Source organism: Alternaria alternata, assembly GCF_001642055.1.
Source record: "Alternaria alternata strain SRC1lrK2f unplaced genomic scaffold CC77scaffold_30, whole genome shotgun sequence".
NCBI lineage: Eukaryota > Fungi > Ascomycota > Dothideomycetes > Pleosporales > Pleosporaceae > Alternaria > Alternaria alternata.
In genome coordinates, this window is record NW_017306219.1 from 1 (window position 1) to 20,916 (window position 20,916).

General features: G+C 51.7%; 11 protein-coding genes across 11 annotated transcripts; 6 read left to right on the forward strand and 5 right to left on the reverse strand.

The window, feature by feature from the left end:
• CC77DRAFT_974616 (MFS general substrate transporter) lies at positions 1 to 1,940 on the reverse strand. Its single transcript, XM_018535901.1, has 2 exons — positions 1,372 to 1,940; positions 1 to 1,316 (listed from the first exon to the last, which is right to left on the reverse strand). Exons 1-2 carry the CDS (start codon positions 1,575 to 1,577, stop codon positions 41 to 43), a joined length of 1,482 nt encoding a protein of 493 aa, XP_018380045.1. The 5' UTR covers positions 1,578 to 1,940; the 3' UTR covers positions 1 to 40.
• Positions 1,941 to 2,248: 308 nt separating this feature from the next.
• On the forward strand, positions 2,249 to 3,261 carry CC77DRAFT_1054627 (HpcH/HpaI aldolase; the record flags this gene model as incomplete). The annotated part of the gene is made up of 2 exons (XM_018527806.1): positions 2,249 to 2,426; positions 2,495 to 3,261. The coding sequence occupies 2 exons, from the start codon at positions 2,249 to 2,251 to the stop codon at positions 3,259 to 3,261; spliced, it is 945 nt and encodes a 314-aa protein (XP_018380046.1).
• A 382-nt stretch (positions 3,262 to 3,643) lies between these two features.
• On the forward strand, positions 3,644 to 5,589 carry CC77DRAFT_1000665 (hypothetical protein; the record flags this gene model as incomplete). Its single annotated transcript, XM_018523129.1, has 2 exons — positions 3,644 to 3,723; positions 3,880 to 5,589. Exons 1-2 carry the CDS (start codon positions 3,670 to 3,672, stop codon positions 5,587 to 5,589), a joined length of 1,764 nt encoding a protein of 587 aa, XP_018380047.1. The 5' UTR covers positions 3,644 to 3,669.
• A 487-nt stretch (positions 5,590 to 6,076) lies between these two features.
• On the forward strand, positions 6,077 to 7,072 carry CC77DRAFT_1035418 (hypothetical protein; the record flags this gene model as incomplete). The annotated part of the gene is made up of 2 exons (XM_018526934.1): positions 6,077 to 6,964; positions 7,013 to 7,072. 2 exons carry the CDS (start codon positions 6,077 to 6,079, stop codon positions 7,070 to 7,072), a joined length of 948 nt encoding a protein of 315 aa, XP_018380048.1.
• CC77DRAFT_1025528 (hypothetical protein) lies at positions 7,062 to 9,311 on the reverse strand. The gene has a single exon (XM_018526079.1). It carries the CDS (start codon positions 9,253 to 9,255, stop codon positions 7,123 to 7,125), a length of 2,133 nt encoding a protein of 710 aa, XP_018380049.1. The 5' UTR covers positions 9,256 to 9,311; the 3' UTR covers positions 7,062 to 7,122.
• A 141-nt stretch (positions 9,312 to 9,452) lies between these two features.
• Positions 9,453 to 10,539, reverse strand: CC77DRAFT_1025529 (hypothetical protein). Its single transcript, XM_018526080.1, has one exon. It carries the CDS (start codon positions 10,479 to 10,481, stop codon positions 9,552 to 9,554), a length of 930 nt encoding a protein of 309 aa, XP_018380050.1. The 5' UTR covers positions 10,482 to 10,539; the 3' UTR covers positions 9,453 to 9,551.
• Positions 10,540 to 11,343: 804 nt separating this feature from the next.
• CC77DRAFT_548513 (hypothetical protein) lies at positions 11,344 to 12,744 on the forward strand. The gene is made up of 2 exons (XM_018532138.1): positions 11,344 to 11,697; positions 11,750 to 12,744. Exons 1-2 carry the CDS (start codon positions 11,472 to 11,474, stop codon positions 12,694 to 12,696), a joined length of 1,173 nt encoding a protein of 390 aa, XP_018380051.1. The 5' UTR covers positions 11,344 to 11,471; the 3' UTR covers positions 12,697 to 12,744.
• On the reverse strand, positions 12,572 to 14,404 carry CC77DRAFT_974632 (MFS general substrate transporter). Its single transcript, XM_018535902.1, has 2 exons — positions 14,247 to 14,404; positions 12,572 to 14,184 (listed from the first exon to the last, which is right to left on the reverse strand). Exons 1-2 carry the CDS (start codon positions 14,387 to 14,389, stop codon positions 12,792 to 12,794), a joined length of 1,536 nt encoding a protein of 511 aa, XP_018380052.1. The 5' UTR covers positions 14,390 to 14,404; the 3' UTR covers positions 12,572 to 12,791.
• Positions 14,405 to 14,989: 585 nt separating this feature from the next.
• On the forward strand, positions 14,990 to 16,448 carry CC77DRAFT_1082050 (alpha/beta-hydrolase; the record flags this gene model as incomplete). Its single annotated transcript, XM_018529349.1, is given in 2 exon segments — positions 14,990 to 15,828; positions 15,841 to 16,448. 2 exon segments carry the CDS (start codon positions 14,990 to 14,992, stop codon positions 16,136 to 16,138), a joined length of 1,137 nt encoding a protein of 378 aa, XP_018380053.1. The 3' UTR covers positions 16,139 to 16,448.
• A 16-nt stretch (positions 16,449 to 16,464) lies between these two features.
• CC77DRAFT_1025531 (Mpp10 protein) lies at positions 16,465 to 18,921 on the forward strand. Its single transcript, XM_018526081.1, has one exon. It carries the CDS (start codon positions 16,529 to 16,531, stop codon positions 18,698 to 18,700), a length of 2,172 nt encoding a protein of 723 aa, XP_018380054.1. The 5' UTR covers positions 16,465 to 16,528; the 3' UTR covers positions 18,701 to 18,921.
• Positions 18,922 to 18,988: 67 nt separating this feature from the next.
• CC77DRAFT_1025532 (hypothetical protein) lies at positions 18,989 to 20,880 on the reverse strand. The gene is made up of 2 exons (XM_018526082.1): positions 19,917 to 20,880; positions 18,989 to 19,857 (listed from the first exon to the last, which is right to left on the reverse strand). Exons 1-2 carry the CDS (start codon positions 20,569 to 20,571, stop codon positions 19,106 to 19,108), a joined length of 1,407 nt encoding a protein of 468 aa, XP_018380055.1. The 5' UTR covers positions 20,572 to 20,880; the 3' UTR covers positions 18,989 to 19,105.
• Positions 20,881 to 20,916: the final 36 nt, after the last annotated feature.

Here is a 20,916-nt window from a genome sequence, read left to right on the forward strand (position 1 = left end):
CTGCTATGAAGACTATTCGAAACCTCCCTCTATTAGCAGCCTACGTTGCAAATCTCCAGCTATTAGTCACCCCTGTTCGCTCCTCTTTCGCAATCAAATCTTTGTTCTTCTTATTGCACCACCACTTCGTCGCAAGGCACAGTATGATAGTCAAGCCACATCCGGCAATGATACACCCACCTCCTGTCTCATATCTCGGCTCCTGGTTCGTGAGGAAAAAATATGGCGTGAACCAATGACTGACGCTTGACACACAGTTTGCGATCGCAATAAGTGCAGCTCTTTTGGTCCGCGGACGAGGCACAACTGTAGTCTCCCATGAGAGCTGGATGTTGAGCCCGACGAACGGTGCGCAACAGAGAAGAATCATGGAAAAATACCTCGCACCTGTGTTCAGCGTGCTGATCATGATGATTGCCCCAATGAGGGTTGTCGAGATAGCGCCGATGATATGATAGCCGTGTTCGAGCATACGGCCAGACGACCATGACACGACCAGCGTGACGATATAAGCTATCACGTATGGCGGGGCCTGAACAAGATAGGTTTGAACCTTTGCAAAGCCCAAGGTGTCCATGATGGATGGAAAGAAGTCTTTGAATGACTGGGCGATGATAAGAGAGAAATGTATGCCGGCAAATAGCCACGTAAATGGATCTCGAACAGCCTGCATCAATTCGCCAATATAGTCCCCTTCTTCGTCCTCCAATACCATACCAGAAGACACGGACTGGCGGTATTGCGCCATCTGTTGCTCTTCAGCGGTGAAGTAGTACGTTCCGGTGTTGTTGGGGAAGTTCGGAAGAAGCCAGAATCCGGGAATGGCAACCATGATGGACACGATACCCTCCAACAGGAGAAACCACTGCCATGCATGTAGACCCGCAATATTGTCCATGTTGGTCAAGATGCCCGCCGCAAGGAGACCAGAGAACACATTCGAGACGATGTTTCCTGCGTGCCAGATTGCCATCCGTAGAGGACTTTCCTGTTTGGTATACCAACTTGAGGTCATGAGCGCCACCACAGGGAGGAATGGGCCCTCAGTGAAGCCAACAAGAAAGCGACAAAGCATGAAGTGCCATGGCCTAGTGCATGCAGGCATACAAATGGTGACGGATGACCACGCTAGCATTATGCAGGGCATCCAGATGCGTGGCTTCTGTTTCGACATGATGATGTTTGCAGGTACCTGTGAGATGATGTATCCCACGTAGAAGAGCGAGATGCCAGCAGACCACTCCACATCGCTCATATGGATGTCATGTTGCATACCAGCAAGGCGGGCATTAGAGACATTGATGCGATCAAGATAACTGTCGGAAGTTAGTCGATTGACTCTGAGCCACGAAGCCAAGAAAGCTGTCTCACTTCATCAACAGCATCAACGTAATGATGAGCAAAAACTTCCAATCCAATTTCTTCAGAACAGCCTTGTTCAATCTGTCGAGCTCATCCTTGGACTTCTCTCGCAGCAGAGGATAGCTCTGGAGAAAGATCTCGGCTTCAGAAAGCCCAGCATCCTCAAGCTTGACAGTCTCGCAGCTTTGCTCCAGGAACTTTTTGTCGGTAGTCATGGTGATGTCGGCGGTGGAGGTTGGCTACGCAATGGCGGGTAGAGAGAAGAAAGGGTCTGAGCGGTGCAGCATCCGGCGATAGCGTTTCGAGATCTTCGGCTTCTTAATACCTTGCTACAACAGCTAATGTCGTCCAAGAGTCGATATGATGCACAGTTGGCCATGCGTTTTCTCGTCCATTGTTGCTTGTCCAGCGTGCGGGGATGGTTCGTGTCGCCCACACATTCCCCAGATCCCAGATGCCCTATTAGTCACTTGCCTAGACATTTCTTCTGAGCTTGGTGCTATCGGTGGTCGTCCGATGATTGTAGCGTCTCGGGACTGATGCGAAGGCCACATCTTGCGTCGGTGGTCGCCCGAGAGGTGGCGCGGTAGAAGCGGGGAAAGGATGCCCTGACAGGCGCACTTGCTCCCGTTAGACCCTGCATGACTCATGCACAGCACATACTCATGTTCCGCACTTCGGTCATGTCCCGAAAACATGTCGGTAGTCAGATACCGTGTGTAGTGGACCGAAAGGATCATAAATGATGTCGTAGTGCAAGGGATTACGTCGCACTACTTATTGCAGTCAATAGACGGCCAACAAGACGCTCTTATACCTCAAACTCTGTCTAGTCATTCGATTTGGTACTGTCAACACAAGATCATCACCAGACAGAAACGGCGATATGGCTGAACTTACTCTCCATAACTCTATTCGGGAGAAGATGCTCCGCGATGAGGTAGCATACACCTTGTCTGTAAAGCTTGTTCGCAGTGTCGAGCTTCCAATGATGGCGAAAACCGCAGGATTCGATGGCATACTCATTGACATGGAACACTCGACCTTTGACTTGGACACAACCAGTATGTTTTCCCTTGTTGACCTTCCATTCTTCCCAACATTTGTGTCTCTAGAGGCTGATATGTCTTAGGTCAGATCTGCATAGCTGCCCTATACGCTGGCATCTCTCCCATAGTTCGTGTTCCATCTAAAGATCCTTTCTTCGTTTCTCGTGTACTAGATGGAGGCGCCATGGGCGTCATAGTCCCACACATCCGATCTGTACAGGACGCCAAAGACGTAGTCGCCGCCGCAAAGTTTCAACCCGTTGGTCACCGTTCGTCGACGAACAACATGCCACAATTCCAATATCGACACCTCTCCGCCAAGGCTATGAGCCCCGTGTGCAACCGCGAAACACTCGTCATTCCCATGGTAGAGACACTAGAAGCAGTTGATTGCGTTGAAGAGCTAGCAGCCATCGAAGGTGTTGATAGTCTGCTGATTGGCACCAATGACATGTGCGCCGAACTAGGTATTCCGGGTCAGTACGAGAGCCCGCAATTGCTCGAGGTCTACGAGAAGACTATCAATGCCTGCAAAAGGCACGGGAAATGGGTCGGTGTAGGAGGTTTACATTCGAGACTAGATCTTGTAGAAAAATTTTGCCAAATGGGAGCGCGATGGGTCATGGCAGCGACAGATGGGCCATTGCTCCTCGGTGGAGCGACGAGAAGAGCAAGTGAGATGGCACAACTGAGCGCAAGAGTCAAGCATATGGAACAACCGACCCACCAGGAGGCGAATAGAGCTGCAATCGAGTGGACTATTGGAGTTATCGATGTCTTGAAAACAAAGGCTGGTGTTACTGTTGCAGAACTGACGAACGGCCACACGAATGTATTGGCTAGCTCTTAGTCAATAAGATATGTTCACAATATAGAGATAAACTGAACTTACGTGTTGTATGAGTATATCCGGCATCGTTGAGTACGTCAAAAGACCAATAGTCGTGAAAAGTGTCTCCCTGGTCGTGGGGCACTAATAGTTCTTACGTTCCAAACAGCGGGACCAATGGTCCCCAGGATTCGATAGCTGGCCGCAAAGTGCCACCAAACACATATCTGAGGAGCCCAGTTGTTTCGGAGCAATTTGCATTCCATTAGAAGCAATCGAACTTGAGTTCGTTGTAGGTATCCTAGGTTATTCTGACTGGTGGGACCCGAACTCGCTAGCGCCTCGTCCTGTGCCCAATGCCTCGGTTCGCCACGGCGTTTTCACCTCGATCTTCGAACCTAGGCCCCAACTCGGACTTAACCTGTCAACATGACCACTATGCAATCGCAAGCCTGCGAAAGATGTTGGAAGAGAAAACAGAAGGTTGGTGGGCGCATTTCCTTGCGTGATAACGACGTATGGTAACACCTGCCAACAGCCGTTCTCCCCCAATGTTCCGTTCTTGTTCTCAGGGCAGGATGATCCGCCATCACTATGTGAACTCATGTCGTATTGACATAGCGCTGACAGGTGGTGTAGTGCTCCCGCGAAACACCAACATGCCAACAATGTCTCAAAGCCTTTTCACAATGTGTGCAGCGACGTTTTGGTTCGACCATCGATGCTTCTGATCCATCTTCTATCTCATACATCGAGTCTTTGAAGTTGAGAATCCGTCATTTAGAAGGTAGATGCAAGCGGCAACCTGATGTACGGCACGACGACCTCAACAGCAACGATCCCACAACTCAGAGTTGGAGTAGCGATTCGACGAGAGCTGACACTCCTCGTGCGCCGAGCAATGGCGGGACTGGAACATCGGTTGTTTACAATAGACCAGGAGACGACTTGCGAAACGCTATGCATGAAGCCAACTACTTGAGCTTGAGTGCAATGGCGGAGCCTACCGACAGGCAGTCGTTCTCGAACCAGGAGATTTCATTCTCAACGTTATTTGTCGCTGCCGCAAGCGTAGGAGGTGCCAATCCCAGTATACCTTCCGGAACCAACCAGTCAGTTTCCGGCTCCATAGCAGACTTCCGGGGTCAGATTTTCCCTTATGGTAGTAGGTTCGACGCTGATCAAGCTGTCGAGGCATTCCAAACCTTTCTCGGAACAGCCCCAGCAACCTTCCCCAGCATAACACGCGGCGATCTCGAAGAACTTTACAACACTGTTTCCACGGCAGAGCGAGATGGAGTTCTCGAGATCATAAGTAGCGAGTCTCCAGATAAGGTTTTACTTGTAAGAACAGGTATTACGCTTGGCATGCTGCTATCTCCAACCTACAGCTTCACGGAAGTGCTAGCATCAGAGCTAGCATCCAAAGCCGTACAGCTTATGCCACGCATCCTCGATCAGTCCGAGGATCTATCGGTTGTACAATGTCTTACAGCCCTCACTGTTTATTCACTGTACACAACGTATGGCGGATCCTCATGGCATCTGCTTGGACTGGCAATGACACGTTGCATTTCTTCGGGTATGCATACCTCGCGAATCTCCGACATGACTTCAGAGAGCGAGATCAAAAGGCAGAATGGTAGAGCTTTCTGGACGTTGTACGTCTTGGACACGCACCTGAGTACAGCCATGGATCGGCCATTTTGTCTCAACGACAGCGATATCATGATGTCGCCACCTTCGTCCCCACGAACTGCACCAATGGATACGGGCTTCACGGCTTTGCAACATCTGATCCAACACGCGCAAATTCTGCGTTCTATCCGGAACCGCAGTGAGGACGATCTACTTTGTCATTTCGTCAATCTAAGTCATTGGAAAGAAACAATACCTGCCGCATTGTCAGCAGCGGGTTCAACGAAGAACCAACTCCATGTCAGAGGCCTCGTGGAACTACTTAAATGCCCTTTGATGGCCCAAGACGTGCATCGAGATATGATGCTGAGACACATTGAAGGAGAATTGGCTGACTACGCGGCTGCGACTGAGAATCAGCTTACCAGCCATCAACGTGCGCCTGGAGCCCTGGAGGGATATTTAATATTTTCCATCGGTACATTCAGCGCATCGCAGCCGCCTGATGAGGGACGGCAGAGATGTGTGCTTCAATGCCTGAGCAGCCTCACTATGATATCGATGCGCTACACTGCTTTCCAGGGATTTCGCAGCATACTTGTTGCATTCCAGTCTAGATCAGCTTCTAGAGAGCAACTTCAGGCCCTGATGAGCGCATCTGAGATCGCTGTGTCACCTCAATTACAACATCTCATTCTGGGCAATTTGTGAGTGGCTCATGGAGCCCATCGCAAAAAGCACTTGCTGCCATTGAGAGACCTTCGCCTTCGGCATCTTGCGTCCGAAGTCAGGTTGAATCGTGCGCTTGATTTCGTGCCTCGGCTTTACCAACCGGTGGGGCCAAACAGCCCAGGGAAAGACCTGGTTTTCCCACACTCTGTTCGGGAGAGGCGGACATCCTCCGACGCTAGTGCCGACATCTTTCGGTGGTCGTCCGACAAGCCGTGTTACTCTGCACATCATCTGTCCTTCGGCATGTGAGCGCTGTGTCGGCTTCTCCAGTAGGGCAAAATGCTGTCTGTATTTCAGAACCTGGTGTGTCCGCATTTCTATAGGCATTGTACATCCAGACACGTGTTGTTCCAGTGTCCTGGCCGTATTTTGTCAACCAGTTGCAATTCGACATTGCCCTGGCCTTTAAATATTCACTTACTTGAGTTCTCATCAGCCACCCTGCTATCACACCGTAGCTGTCGCCATGGCACCAGGACTTATTGACTCGGGAATTACTTCCGAATCCTCAACTTCGCCAAACGGAGTCAACAAGCCAACGGTTTGTCTACTGGATACGTTACATCCTCAAGCCATCGAACGCGCCCGGTCGTTATTCAACACTATACTACCTTCAGACCCTAAGCACGCAGAGTGGAGGGAGCATGCTGAATACCTGGTGATTCGCGGATCGTACCTGACCACAGAAGACGTCGAAGCATGCAAGAACCTAAAGGCCATCGGAAAACAAGGTGTCGGGATCGACAAGATTGATGGAGAAGCCTGCAAAGCGCGCGGAATCAAGATCTTCAACACGCCCGGAGTCAATGCGCAGTCTGTCGCCGAGACAGTCCTTTCGCTCACGATGTCTGTAGCTCGTGAGATTGGTCGCATCATAGCGCTACAGAGTGTTGGCATCAAGGTACCGAAAGAAACTTGCTCCGGCTTGATCATCAACGACAAGACGGTCGGCATCGTGGGTATGGGGAACATCGGGCGGAAAGTCGCACAAATCTTCCAAGGCGGACTAGGGTGTCGTATAGTCTCATACGATCCACTATTGCCAAAGGATGCTTGGGAGGACATTGCGCACACACGGGCAGAGACGCTTGATGAGGTGCTCTCTGTCTCTGACGTTCTAACACTACACGTGCCTCTTCTGCCACAAACCCGAGGTCTCATCTCGTATGAACAACTTAAGATGATGAAGCGCACTTCCATTTTGATCAACGCCGCGAGAGGTGGAATCGTGCAAGAGGCGGATCTCGAACGCGCTTTGAAAGAAGGTCTCATCTGGGGAGCGGGTCTTGACTGTCATGAGCATGAACCACCAACAAAAGAGGTATATGGTAGTCTTTGGGAGACCGGACGCGTCGTGAGTACTCCACACGTAGGTGCTGCAACGGCTGAGACGCAAATGCAGACTGCAATAGCAGCAGTAGATCGATTGTATGAGTATATTAAGACTGAAGGCGCTATGTAACAACCGATCTGGTCAAGAAAACAATTTGCGCTCATCATTCATATTCCTGCTTATTCGTAACCAAGAAGATTCCAGCAATTCATCTCGGGATTTAGCGAACCCCATGCGTATTCACCCAGCCCTGATTCAAGTTGGTTCATAAGATCGTCTGTAAGACCAATAGCAAGTTCTTGCGGAAATTGAGCAGTTGTGATGTCGGGAAAGTCCCGAAGTGAGATGGCATCTGCTGTTGTTTGTTGCTCTTGTTCGTCGACGGATAGCAGATAATGTCCATCGTCAGTACCTATGCCCGAATGTAGCGGATTCCCATTGACTGAATGACTCGAAAAAACTTCGGGATTTGAGAGATGGCCTGAGAGCTGCTGGCGGTGTTGTGAAGTAGGGGCCGCTGCGACGTTGGCTGACGAGGGTAGTAAATGCGCGAAACGGTCTTTCACAAACTCTTCCTTTATGACGTTGAACACAGTCGCAAAAGACCCTGCGTCTGGCATCTTGTCTTTGAAGAAATCTAATAGTGAGCCGCAGATATGAATTGTTCGCAGAGGGTCCGTATGAGTCGCAGAGAGCCCATGGTTGTCGGTCAAGACATCCAAGATAACACAATAGATTACAGTGAGGCCGGCTGTGAAGATAACCTGAAAGTAGCTGCGCGTCCAAGTGATAGCGTCTTTGCTTCGTAGATTCGCATATAACTCTATTGTACGCGTTGCTGACATGTAGCACGCTCTCAGTATCTCCTTTAGTATGGACGCGCCAGAGAACTGTCGTGCCGGAAGGTTGTGCATGGCGCCACGGGCAAGCAGAAGGCGGTCTTTCTCATACATAAAGTCGTGCCATTCAGATCGCTCGTACAGACATCTGGGTCCTGAGAAGACAGGTGCTGACGCCCGTATCGCATGAAGCTCGCTATCGAACTGAGAGAAGGACGAGTAGACATTTCCGATTGATCGGAATGCTGGTGTCCGAGTGCCATCTGCAGTACTGCTTGAGGGTGATTTGCGACTGGTGTAAAAGGCTGTGTGCACCCTTGAGCTTAGACGTCGCAGCTTGATGCAGAACAAGTTGATTGAGACTTCGCTTGGGTGTACAGCCGTGACAGTCGGAACGGTATCAATTACATTTGTCCCAGATGTTATGATCGTCTCGTCGTCGGCATCTATGGGCAGTGGCATGCCTATCTCTGACTCAAGTAGAGCGAAAGGACGACCCAGAATGCCAGAGCTGTAACGATCATGAACGTAACACTCCCAAAATATCCTGCGCTGGTGTTGTTCTTTCAAAGGGTCCGGATTGCCATATGCGTTCAGATGCAGACCCCATTCGATACATTGGCGCATACAAAGGTGGGATATTTCCCATATCGACGCTCCAATACGATGGTACATGCCGAACCTTGCTATGAGCAATAAGTTCTGGATAGCGTCCAGACCTTTGATCAGCGGTATATTGGCAAGGTAACTTTCAGCAGCAAGATAGTAGCCGTATGGATGTTCAGCACTTTGACTAGCACTTTGGCAAGCCCGATGTCTAGTTGTGTCGCTGATTGCAAATAACATGAAAAGGCGGAAGTTGTCCTGAGCGGAGGGTCTCCCTAGTGATGGCGGGACTGAGTAGACCCGGTTGAAGACGTCCAGCATCTCGCTGCGTAGTAGAAAAGCATGGTGGACATGGAACCGAGTGAAATAATTGTCAAACAATTGTCGCGCTTGTACCATCGGTGGCAGAGCCTTAGCAACGGGCCGATGCCTAACGATGCGAGGACGCTTCTTAAGCTGCTCCAGTATTTGTGCGCGATGGTGCTGCCATTTGATATCAGAAAGAATGCTCTGCAAGAAACCTAATCCACTGCCATCGCCAACAAATCCGCTTTGAGTTCCCGAGCTCGCTGCCGTTTCAGGGCCTGCCGGTGTCGGATGGGAACCGTCCGATCTCTCAGTCGAGACTGGAGTGACAACGCCTGCATCGTCGAGTGCACCAAGTCTTTGCGTTAGGTCGCGCTCCTTCTCTTCTAATTGCCTGATATAATCACGTGCATACTGCTCTCCAGTAATCGGGTCGACAACGATACAGGCGACACTGCCTTTCGCACAGTTGGTACATTTGGGTGCTTGCCGGTCACATTTGACTTTGCGCAATCTGCATTTTTGACATGCAGGCAGCTGATTTTCGCGTTCTTCGGACATGACCCATGATCTGAAAGGTTGGTTTGTAGCACAATGTGGTGAAGGATAAGTTTGGTTGGGCGTCACAGGGAGCCCCGAAGTTGGTGGCGGTGTTCCTGAGCCGAGGGGCAGGGGCCGACCATTGGCGCTGCCGCGGCAAGATAGGTTGCCCAGGCCTTGGAGTTGCACTGAAGCCGCGAAACATGAGAGCCTTCAATCTATACCACTGCCCAAGTCTCGGAAATCGGCACGAGAGTTGCCATGCAAAGATTGATACATTTCGCAAATATGTACAAACATGCTATGTGCGCCGATGGCTACAGATCTGACCCCATCAAGATAGGAGGCAAGAATCTTGGTTTGCTCACCACTGCAAGGAACCATCCGCTCAAATCTTCCCTCAACCCATGCGCCTTTGCGCGATCGATCCAGTCCTCCATCGGCATGACTTCCACTGGGTCTTGGATTTGTGTCGCGACGAACTTGTTCAAGTCCTGCGCCGAAACCTTTTTACTGCCCGCGATATGTTTGTATCGAATGCCGCCGGTAGATGGCAGAAGCGCTTCCTCTACAATGTGCTGAGCTACTTGATCCACAGGCGCCATGTCAAAACAACCCGTCCACTTCTTCGGCAGTGGCACAGCCCTAAGTTCCCTCGAAAATCGCAGCAGAGTGCCCAGCGCGTCATGCGGCAGGACATCATCCGGCTTCCCAGCAGCCTCGACGACAGTGCTCGGACGATGCACTGTAACCGGTATTTTGTATGATGCTGATGCGTTCTCCAGGACGACTTCACTTGCCCATTTACTTGTCGTATATCCACTCGCACCCGTTGGCGGAATGTGTTCCGCTACTGACTTCTCGCGCAACGACGACAGATTTGTTAGCTCGGCAACGCCGGCTGTAGATACGTAGTGAAACGGAATCCGGCGGGGTGTTGCTACGCGAATGGGCTCTCTAGTCGACGTTACGTTCGCTGCACGGAGAGAAGCGTAAGGTTGGAGGAAAGAAACTGTAGCACCGTTATGCACAATCATGGTGATGCTGGCAGCCAAGGAGGAGAAGTCTTTTTGAGAGAGGCCAAGCAGCGGACTAGCCAGGCCACTTGCATGCAGATAAACATTGGGATAGGTGGTAACGATGTCTTGCAGGCTGTCGGGAGAGCGTACAGCAACACAGTGAACGGCAGCCACCTGATCATGACTGTATGTTTTCTGAAGCCATAGTCCAGAGCTTTGAGCATACATCCGGCAATGCCAGTAGCAAATATCTTGGATCTAAGTCAGCTCAGGTATGAGTGTAATCTCATGTCATTCTACCCACCGCAGCAGCAAGAGTCAGCCAGTTATCAGCATGTTTCCACGGATTTGTAACGAACGACTGCGCATAGAACCTCAAGGTCACAGCTGCGACAAGTGTAACAAGACATACTACATGCACTGCAATGACTTCGCCCAATCGGTCTTCTGCCCAGTGCTGAAGCTGAATTTGGGTGGCGTTCGACATCTTGACGCCTCACGTCAAGAACTGATGGCTTGGGTTTAGGATAACAGTGGTGCACACTCTGTTCTCCATGTCAACTACGAAAAAAGGCCATGCACACAGGAAAATGTCGACCCGCAGATGACATGCAGCAAAACGCCGAATCTGCGGCTGAAGTGTGGGTGTGTATACCCATTGGATGGTAGCGAGGTAAGCAACAAATAGGCAATATCCGCCCGTTGCAGCGCAGTGTTTCTTATGTCTTACGGCAGTCTGGCAGCCAAGGTTGGAAGGCTCCAGGTATGCTTCAACAGCACCCCTGCCGTTGTCCAATACCGGTACTCCAACATGTACGGGTAAATTGACAATCGCCATACAACCTAGCTTTGGTGCCTTTTGATTCGAACATTGGCGATTAGACTGCACTTGCAGTTGCATTAGCTGCGGTCCCGAGGCGCACTTTCCCCGAGCCTGACCGTTGCTTACCGGTCGACGCATATTCTGTATCTGTACCTCATCTCAAACGGACTGTCAGTTTCTTTGTTATGTATGCCTAGGTAAGATCACGGCCCTCGCGAGGGAGAGCATAGAACGCAGCGGCATGCTCTCCTTCTGTGGCGTACTTGCGCATGATCTGGAATAGGAGCCAATCGGAACACTCCATGATGAGCCTTCCCACCACGCCGCGATAAGCGGCACAATATATATACTACCGGGACTAAGTCGTGTTAACTCGCACTGGTTGGACTACTACCATGTTTACACCTCCTACCTCTATTAGCAAAACCCGGGACGCCTGCGACAGATGTCATTCCAAAAAGCTCCGGTGCGAAGGAAATGGGCAGTCTTGCACCAGATGCGCGCAGGCAGGCTCAGCATGTATCTTCAGCCCGCGTCAAGCGTACAACAGTTCGAATAGGCGGCGGCGAGGAGCGGATGCACCGAGGACCGCAAGGAGATGTTCAACCAGCATTTCAACGCGTTAGTATACCAAAGGCCACAGATTTAGTCAGCCTCACTGAACCCGTACAAGGTTCTACATCACAAGAGCCGCCCAATTGGACAACAACAAACCTGGGGACGCTTTTGACTCCCACCTCGGACACTGTTATCCTGCCACTGCCACGGGACGAAGGGATCGACTTCTGGAATCATGACGACTCGGGTACGGCAACAACTAGCGCGTTCTCAGACAGTGCCCAAGAAGTTAATCACATCTTACCAACAGACGCGTTTGGGTCTGGTGCGACCATATTTCCTCGTGCGCGTAGCACGATTGTAGAAGCCACGCTCTCTTCCGTGGTCCACGACATCTTCCACAACCTCGGTACACTCCGACTAGAATTTAGAGCACTTGACGGATCTATACAGTATCCGGAAGTGTATGCGCGTATCTTCCAAGTATCACAAGCCTTTGTACAAATACTAAAGGACGTCGAAACCCAGGATGCTCCATTTCTCGATCCCAAGGATCGTACTTGCGCTGAAGTGGAAGACGCAGATATCGTCTGCACAATGTCTTGCTTTCTGAAGCTTTTGACAGGCTACGATCGGATCTTTACATTTTGGCTCGATTTGATGACTAGCTCCCTAGAAGACGCAACTGTGAAGGCGACATTCCGCCACACAATCACTCACTTGTTACCGACTGTATCCATCGGCTCTTTTGTAGCTCCGCCTTGCTATCTATCACAGCTGTGTCTGGTTCTCGACGTAGCCGGCCGCATGTACGACGAGTTCCAGGACGGGCTCAGGCGCTTTGCCAAGACACTCAACGAACGTGATCGTGCGATTTCGATGGAGCGCATTTCATATGTATTTGATACGACTACTGAGCTAGTCATAGGTCGCGAAAGATCAGTCGCTCTAAAAAAGCAAAAGGTGCTGGAATGTTCACGAGATGAGGGTCTGAAGAGGCGTTTCGATACGACGCTCGTATACTTGTCTATCTTTTCCCTGGCTCATATGGAAAGAGCATGAACCGCCAAGCAGTCGAGTGTACTGAAAAAGTAACAAGACCGCGTAGAGATGTCAAATACGAAAAGGATGGACATGGAACAAACATACACATCTCATCATTTCTTCGCCTCACCTTTGGTTTCGAGACCAAACTCCGTCTTTATAGTGTCCTTGAGCTTGATTTCTTTGAGAAACCACGTTGCTAAGAATCCCAAAGCTGAGAACGCAATGAGAACCTGCCAAACAGTCTTGAGTGCACCTTGGTATGTTCGGATGAGTTCGGAGCGTGTCGGCTCCGTAAATGCGCCAATGTAAGTAGCCGAGGCCCTCTCGTATGCCATACCATTCTGCAACAACGCTCGTACATTCTCGTCAGTAATCTGCTTGGACAGCTCTCCAAAACGTGTATTGAAGATAGCCGCTGGAATCGACACTCCCCAGATGGAGCCGAGACTACGGAGGAAACCCCACGTAGCGGTTGAGGAAGCGACGTCGCTTTCCGGAAGACTGACCTGTACAGCTGGGAGAGTTGAGGTGGTTACGAGTCCAATACCAGCGGCTCCTATGATTTGGAAGACTACCCATTCAGCCATCGATGAGGCAGAATCAAGCATGGTGAAAAGCCCGGCGGCAAGGGTCACAAAGGCAAAGCCCACAATGTTCAGCGGTTTGTAACGGCCAGTAGCAGTGACCAAGCCACCAGCAATGATTGCGAAAGGGAGCACTACGATGACAGTAGGCAAGAACTGAACGCCCGACCGGGTGGGACTACTCAATAACACCGCTTGGAAGTACAGTGGTAGGAAGTAGGTTATCCAGTAGAGTATCATGCCGTGGAGAAAGACTAGTACAAAGCCAGTAAGCGAGGTACAGTTGGTGAAAAGCCTTGCAGGAACAACCGGCTCCTTCTGACTGCCAATTGCTTCATATATGTGGAAACCAATCAATCCGAGAAGCCCTAGAACGAGAGGCACAATTGTACGCCAAGACGACCATGGGCGGAGTGTTCCTCCATAGGTTAAGGCAATCAAGATGGATACCATGGACAACGTGAGGATGACGTTCCCGGTGTAGTCGAGTCGCTTGAGTTTGTTCTTTAGAGCCATCTCCTTGTCGTACTGAACTTGCAAGAAGGCGACCAAGAACATCAGGGAGACACCAGCTACGGGAAGACCAATGTAGAAGACCCAACGCCAGGAGGCTCTGTCGACCAGTATACCTCCCACAAAAGGTCCTAGCGAAGAGCCAACAGCGAAGAAGGCGAAAACGATCCCCATGACAGCGCCGCGCTTTCGCTGTGGAACTAGATCGCATACAATGATGTCGATAAGCATGTTGACACCTCCAAGACCGACGCCTTGAAGTGTGCGTCCAGCGATGAGCATTCCAGCGGATCTAGCACCTCCAGCAATACCGCTGCCAAGCGCGAATACAGCAACTGTGAATATAATAGGCCATCGGCGACCAAAGACGTCGGCCAGCTGCCCAAATAATGGTTGTACGACCGCGCTGACGTGGTTTTAGTCATGTGGACGATATCAGGACATTGATAGCACAAAGGTGCAATTTACCTGGAGAGAAACAGTGCGTTGACGAACCACACATAGAGTTCGCGAAAATCCAGCTCACGGGCGATGCTGGGAAGCGCTGTGGCGGTAACAGTGGCTTCAATTGCGGTAAGAAGGGAAGTAAAGCACAGGCTGAGAATGATCATCCAGAATCGCCATCCGTAGTGGGTCGTATCTTTCGGAGGAGCATCGTCTGCCTGACCCTCTGATGCTAAGCTAGTTTCTAAAGTGTGCGTGTATTGTGTAGCTGAGAAATCTTCCTTGGTCTCGCCGTCGGGTGTCGAAGTAGCAGTCATGTTATTTGTGCAGAGGGGTTCCAGGTGTTGAGTGCAGATGCAGATGCGGATGTTGTTCAAGGCGATAACATACGTGCAAGTATCCGAGCCACGGACGAGAGATTTCGGCTCCCACACATGGTTTTCGTGTCTGCATTGTCGAATTCGCCGGAATCTGCAGCAAAACATGTACGAGAAAGTGAAGTTGTGATCCAACACATTGGTTCGACCAGTGCTTGCACTCCAGCTGCTTTTTCCCATTGGTACTCTGACCCCTGTTCGGCGAATTCGCGCGTGCGTTTTGCTTACTCACACGCTGATAGGAGCGTGCAGGATGAGAATCTTACCGGCGTGTTCGGTATTTTGACCAATGCTTCGCATTAACGAAAGCGCCCAAGTACGGACAGATGATTTGTCTCGCTTGAAGCATAACTTTCCGATCCAGGAAGCTATCATTAGGCCTTCGCCATCATGCATCGATTTTTCAAATCCGAGTTCTTCAACTTTGAGTTCCTGCGCATTCTAAGCACGAGGCGCTATGGGAGTTGTGGAATCGGAGAAGCTCTGGAGGCTGCGGTGCATATCAAAGACGGTGACCCGCATTCATGGAGTACACAATGGTCAGTCCTCAGTACTAAAGCTGAGGAACTAAGCAAAGAAGCGCAAAAGGCGGGCAACACGATCACGGCCCATAATGCCTTGTTGCGAGCAAGTAACTATCGCCGTGCAAGTCAATACATGCTCAACGCGCCCGACCCTACGGAAGCAACCTTGGCGATTACCAGGCTAGAGAAAAGTGAGACCCTGTTCAAGCAAGCTCTATTGCTTCAGGAAAGGATCACTGTCCATGAACTAGCAATCCCCTACGGCAAAGGCATACATCTTCCAGCATACTTATATGTGCCAACACAATTTGGAAAAGATAATGGCGTACCTCTGGTCATCAGCCTGTCGGGAGGCGACTCCACGCAGGAAGAGATGTTTGTGGTGTCTGCGTACGCCGGATTGCCGAGAGGATATGCAGTCCTTACCTTTGGAAGCCCAGGACAGGGCATCTTGCTGAAGCGGGAAAGGTTACCCATGGAACCAGCGTATGAGAAGGTGACATCTACGGTACTAGACTTTCTCGAGCATAACAACTCGAGTGACCAGGCCAACTATGGGTTGGATCTCAACCGGGTTGCCGTTGTGGGACAGTCGCTGGGTGGTTATTTTGCACTGAGAGCCGCAGCCGACCAGCGTGTCAAGGCGTGCATCGCGGTCGATCTTCCATGTGACATGTGGGATTTGGCGCTCTATCGTATGCCGGGGTAGTTCATGAGAGGATGGGTCCGCGGTATTATCACGGGCTCCATGTTCAAGTGGACGATGGGCCTGCTGTCGAATCTCAACTACCAGCTGAAGTGGGAGGTGGCGCACTTGCAAGCTATGTCAGGTGCAGACAATGCGGCAGACGCTTTTCGATTCTTCAAACAGCCCACTCTGAGGAACGCCGACGGGAGCCAATATCTTCGTAATGTCAAGTGCCCGGTGTTGGTCACCGCGCCTACCAACGCAATGTACTTCGATCTTGAAGTGAATTCGAAGAAAATCTTTGCGACACTTGATCATATGAAATAAGGAAAAAGAGATTATTGAGTCCCTGGCACACTGTATGAAGGCGGGCTGCAAGCCAAAGTGTGTGTCTTCGAGTTGGCAAATTATCGCATCTTTGGTTGGTGCGACGAACATCTGTAGATATGACGTAGCAGCAATGACAAACAATGCCCAAACAAGCGTTTTGATTCCCAACACATCAGTCGTTGCCGTTAGTGAAGTTGCTTCGGGAAGTTTGAAACCTGTACTGTGAGGTGTAATACATGTGAGGTCGGAAGAGATGGTCCGGAACTTGATAGGGCTAACGCACGCTATGACCATTAGCTCCACCAAAAAAGTTCAGCGGCAGGCGCGAACTCGACTGCAGCCAGCAGCGCATTCACTCACCACCAGCGCCTCACAGACATTTAGAGCATGGCGCCGCCTTCCTTCTCGCCCGACACATCCATCTCTTCGCATACCCTCTCAATCGGCTCCGCCCAGCCACCACACATGGAACTCCAGCCATCCGCCGCGACTTCGCCCACAAGTCTGCTCACCAAACCACTCGCTTTTCTCCAGCCCACCCCGCAGCTCAATGCGACATTCCTAGCCGCCGCCAAACGCTACCTGGACCCGGTGGCTGCCGGCGTAAGCGCGTCGCAATCCCAACGACAGCAAGATCTGCGCAAGAAGCGGAAGCGGGGCGGGGGTTACGACGATGATATCACCATCTTACACTTGAAGAAGGTGCATCTGGACGGATTCGGCGTGAATCAGGTGTTTGAGCAGACGCGCAAGATTGTCGAGGCGACGACAGATGAAATCGAACTTTCGCTACCCGACCAAGAAGACGGAGTTGTCGCTGTGCGCGACGGCGAAGACGACGATGAAAGCATCGAGGAAGCTGAAGAGGAATACCACACCGACTCGGACATAGGCGAAGAGGGTGTGGATTGGGAGTACGATGGAGTAGACGAAGACGAGGATGAAGACGCGCTGGATGAAGAGCAGGACGACGAGGACATTGACATGGAAGACGGGGCAGAGGGCATCTTCTCTGATGCTGAGTCCGACGATGCACCTGCTGAGACCTACCAACCCGACCCCAACGGTCTCAACGACGGCTTCTTCTCTATAGACGACTTCAACAAGCAGACCGACTTCCTAGAACAGCAGGATCAGAGAGGGGAGGGTGCGGATAGCGACGATGACGAGGTAAATTGGGAAGCAGATCCTATGGAAGACGGCGCATCCAAAGTCAAGGCCAATGGTGTTGGAGGGGATGCATCAGACGATGAGTCTGACGAAGGTGGGCCAACCTTTGGCAATGCAGATCTGAATGCACCGGAAGGCGATAGTGGCGATGAAGACGACGTCGAGGAAGGTGACCTCGATGGCCTTGATACCGGTATGAACGCCAACAACGTCATGTACAAGGACTTCTTCGCACCTCCCGCGCAGAAGGCGAGCAAAAACAAGAGCGGCAAGAAGCGCGGACGACCCAACCCCCACAACTTCCCTGAGAAGCAGGCACAACCGGAAGAAGAAATCGAAGAGGACGTAGAAAAGACTATAGCCAAGGTACACCGAGATCTCTTCGAGGACGACGACGATGTCGAAAGCGAAGGCGATCTATCCGACGTAGATCCCGCAGATCCGAAGTCGAGGCGATCAACACACGAACGAAGACAGGCCAAGATCGCAGAAGAGATCAGGAAGCTGGAAGCGGCCAACGTCGCGAAACGGGAATGGCAGCTGTCTGGTGAAGCTCGTGCAGCCGACCGACCACTAAACTCGCTTCTCGAAGAGAATCTTGAGTTTGAGCGAGCCGGCAAGCCCGTACCGATCGTCACACAGGAAACCTCCGAAGACATTGAAGCCCTAATCAAACGCCGCATCTTAGCCGGAGAGTTCGACGAGATACATCGCCGACGACCTGACGATCTAGCCACCGGTCCTCGCCGCGGCCGCATCGAACTCGACGACACAAAGTCCGGCAAAGGTCTCGCCGAAATCTATGAAGAAGAGCACCTCCGCGCCACCGACCCCAACTTCGTCGAAGCCAAGGATGAGAAGCTCAAGAAGGAGCACGACGAAATTGCCGGCCTCTGGAAAAGCATATCTGCCAAGCTCGACTCCCTGAGCTCCTCGCACTTCAAACCCAAGCCTGCAGCTCCTAACCTGGAGATCCGCACCGACGCTCCTGCTATCGAAATGGAAGATGCGCGGCCCACTGCTGGCGGCGAGGTGGCCAGTGCAAGCATGCTCGCACCTCAGGAGATCTACAAGCCTGGCGAGGAGAAGACGAAGACGGAAATTGTCACAAAGAGTGGTATGCCAGTTGCCCGCGAGGAGATGTCGCGAGAGGAGAAGATGTCCAGGCGGAGACGCGCCAAGGAGAGAGCAAAGAAGGCCGGCCTCAACAAGCCGGTGGAAAAGAAGACAGAGGGCAAGGAGAAGAAGAGGGGCGAGAAGAAGCAGCTCGTCAGTGATCTCAAGAAGGGTGGTGTACAGATTATTGGAAGAAAGGGTGTGCTTACTGATGTTGAGGGCAAGGAGGTCAAGGAGGCTGCGAAGAGGGGCGCGGGAAGCTTCAAGTTATAAGACGACGGCTTGGAGATTTTGGGCGTTTGTTGCAGAACTTGGGAACGCAATGTAGTACTTTCAATGCCATTGATGTTGGTTGCGGCTTGGCTATTCATTCCCGGATATATTCTACTGCGACTTGTGTAACGTTGAAAGGCATATTCCATCAGGTTGATTGATGGTTGATTTTCTTGTATTTACGTTGAACCATAGTACACTAAGCATTTCAAACGGTTACGGAACGTCGAATGTATGCTCCAAATGTTCATTCACAGTGAGAAGAATCCAGTCTTTACAGAAAAAGGACAAGTCATTTTGGTAGTGTAACTCGTTCGTATATACATCGGGCTCTACATAAATCATCTCTATATACATACATCCTCATAACGTCATAAGCATACCCTATCGAAATTCATCATCGCATCACAGCACAATCATACCAAGTCCACAGCCGAAGAACGCCACGGCCATTCCCCAGACACTTAATCTCGAAACAAAACTCGCCTGACTACTACTGCTGCTGCTGGGCTCCGCTTTACTCGTTACGCCACTCTGGCCACTCGCAGTCGCTGTACACTGCTCACCACACGCGTACCCGTTGGGACAACAATTACCACCAGCATCCGCCGGACAGCTATACCACGCACTAGGACAGCTTCCCGCGCTCTCAGCACCCGTCGGCGCCACAATGACCACACCGTTGGTGTTTACAATAGTATCGGACGGAGGTAAAGCGCAGGAGCCCGTGGTCTGGCAATCCCTGCCCACACGACAGCAGCCGGACGGGTAGTATGCGCTGCAAACGTAGAAACCCGTGGGGCAGATGTTGTCACTGGAGGCGCCGGTTGTCACGGCGGCGCTGGTAGGACGGACAGGGGCGTCTGGAGCGCGTGTGGAAGAGGGGTTGTCGTCGTCGCCGAGGCAAGAGGCGCCGGTTGCGCAGGTACGACCGTTCATGCAGCAGCCGCCGCCGAGGGAGGCGGGGCATGAGAACCAGCCTGTTGAGCAAGTGTATGCGGAGCGCGAGGTTGAGGTGGATGCTGGTTCGGGGGTCGTGCTGGTTGTAGATGATGTGGTTGGAATGGCGGCGGCAGTCGTCGAAGTAGAAGTGGCAGACGGGGTGGATGAAGAGGTAGAGGGCTGGACAAAGGACGTCGATGTACCTTCCGCAACGCCTATTCAAATTAGCCTTTTGAATCCAATGGACTTGTCAACAAAAGATGTAGCGACTTACATCCAATACCCTGACACTTGAACCCCGGCAAACAGCACCCGCCGTTGTCCGTCCCAGGACAACTCGTATACCCGCTCGCCTCGTCGCAACTCACACTGCCTGCGCAATTCTGGCCACTAGGACAACATCCCACATCGCCTGCAACCGAGCTCCCGGTCACACTGATACAAGTGCTTCCCGTGCCACAGCACACATCCGGTGCGCCTATACTCTCGCAACTCGCCGTTCCATCTGGGCACTTGAATTGGCGGTTCATCAGTATATCTCTGATGTGCATACGCGCCAGCCAGTCAGACTGCGCTAGAGGGCGCAGAGGCGAGAGAGCCTGAGAGGTTGCATTGCCAAAGACGTCGTAGTCTGATCTCCTCGAGGATTGTGGTTGAGACGGCGTGTCCTGGGCAGCGAATATCCAGTTGTCCAGCATGAACATCTCGCCTTCGTCCATGCTCATCTTCTTCACTCCAATGGGTTTCTCATGTTGCAGTCTTTGCTTGACGCTCAGCCCACGCTTTGCGTGGACTTCGTCTTCGGGGAAGTATTTCAGGTGTCGGGGTACGTTGTGCGGCCATTGCGATTCCTCTGCGGCGAGTCCTGGCGTTGCTGCGCAAAGAGCGATGATAGCAGGCGGGAGGGCGAGCAGGTGTGGAAGATGCATTGTTGCCAGTGATTTCAAATCGGAGAATATTTCAAGTACAACGGTACGGTACAGATGCAGAAAGAAGCATGACAAGCTCGGTGAGAAGTGTGGTTGCTTGCTCGTGGTTGGGACCCCAAGTGGCTGGTGGAGCGCAACGGAGGTAACGACTCAGGTAATTGGCGAGGTTGGTATGCGTTGGCGCCTCACCGCCGGCAGGGCACCGCTGGGTTGGCAGGGTGCATCCTAGAGCGCCCCGTTGCTGCAACGATGAGGCTGAAGATCTGCCAGTAGCGCGTGCTAAGACGAAACGAAGTGTGTTAGTGGTGAGATGGGGAGAGGGATCCGTCCAACGTCATGGCGGCG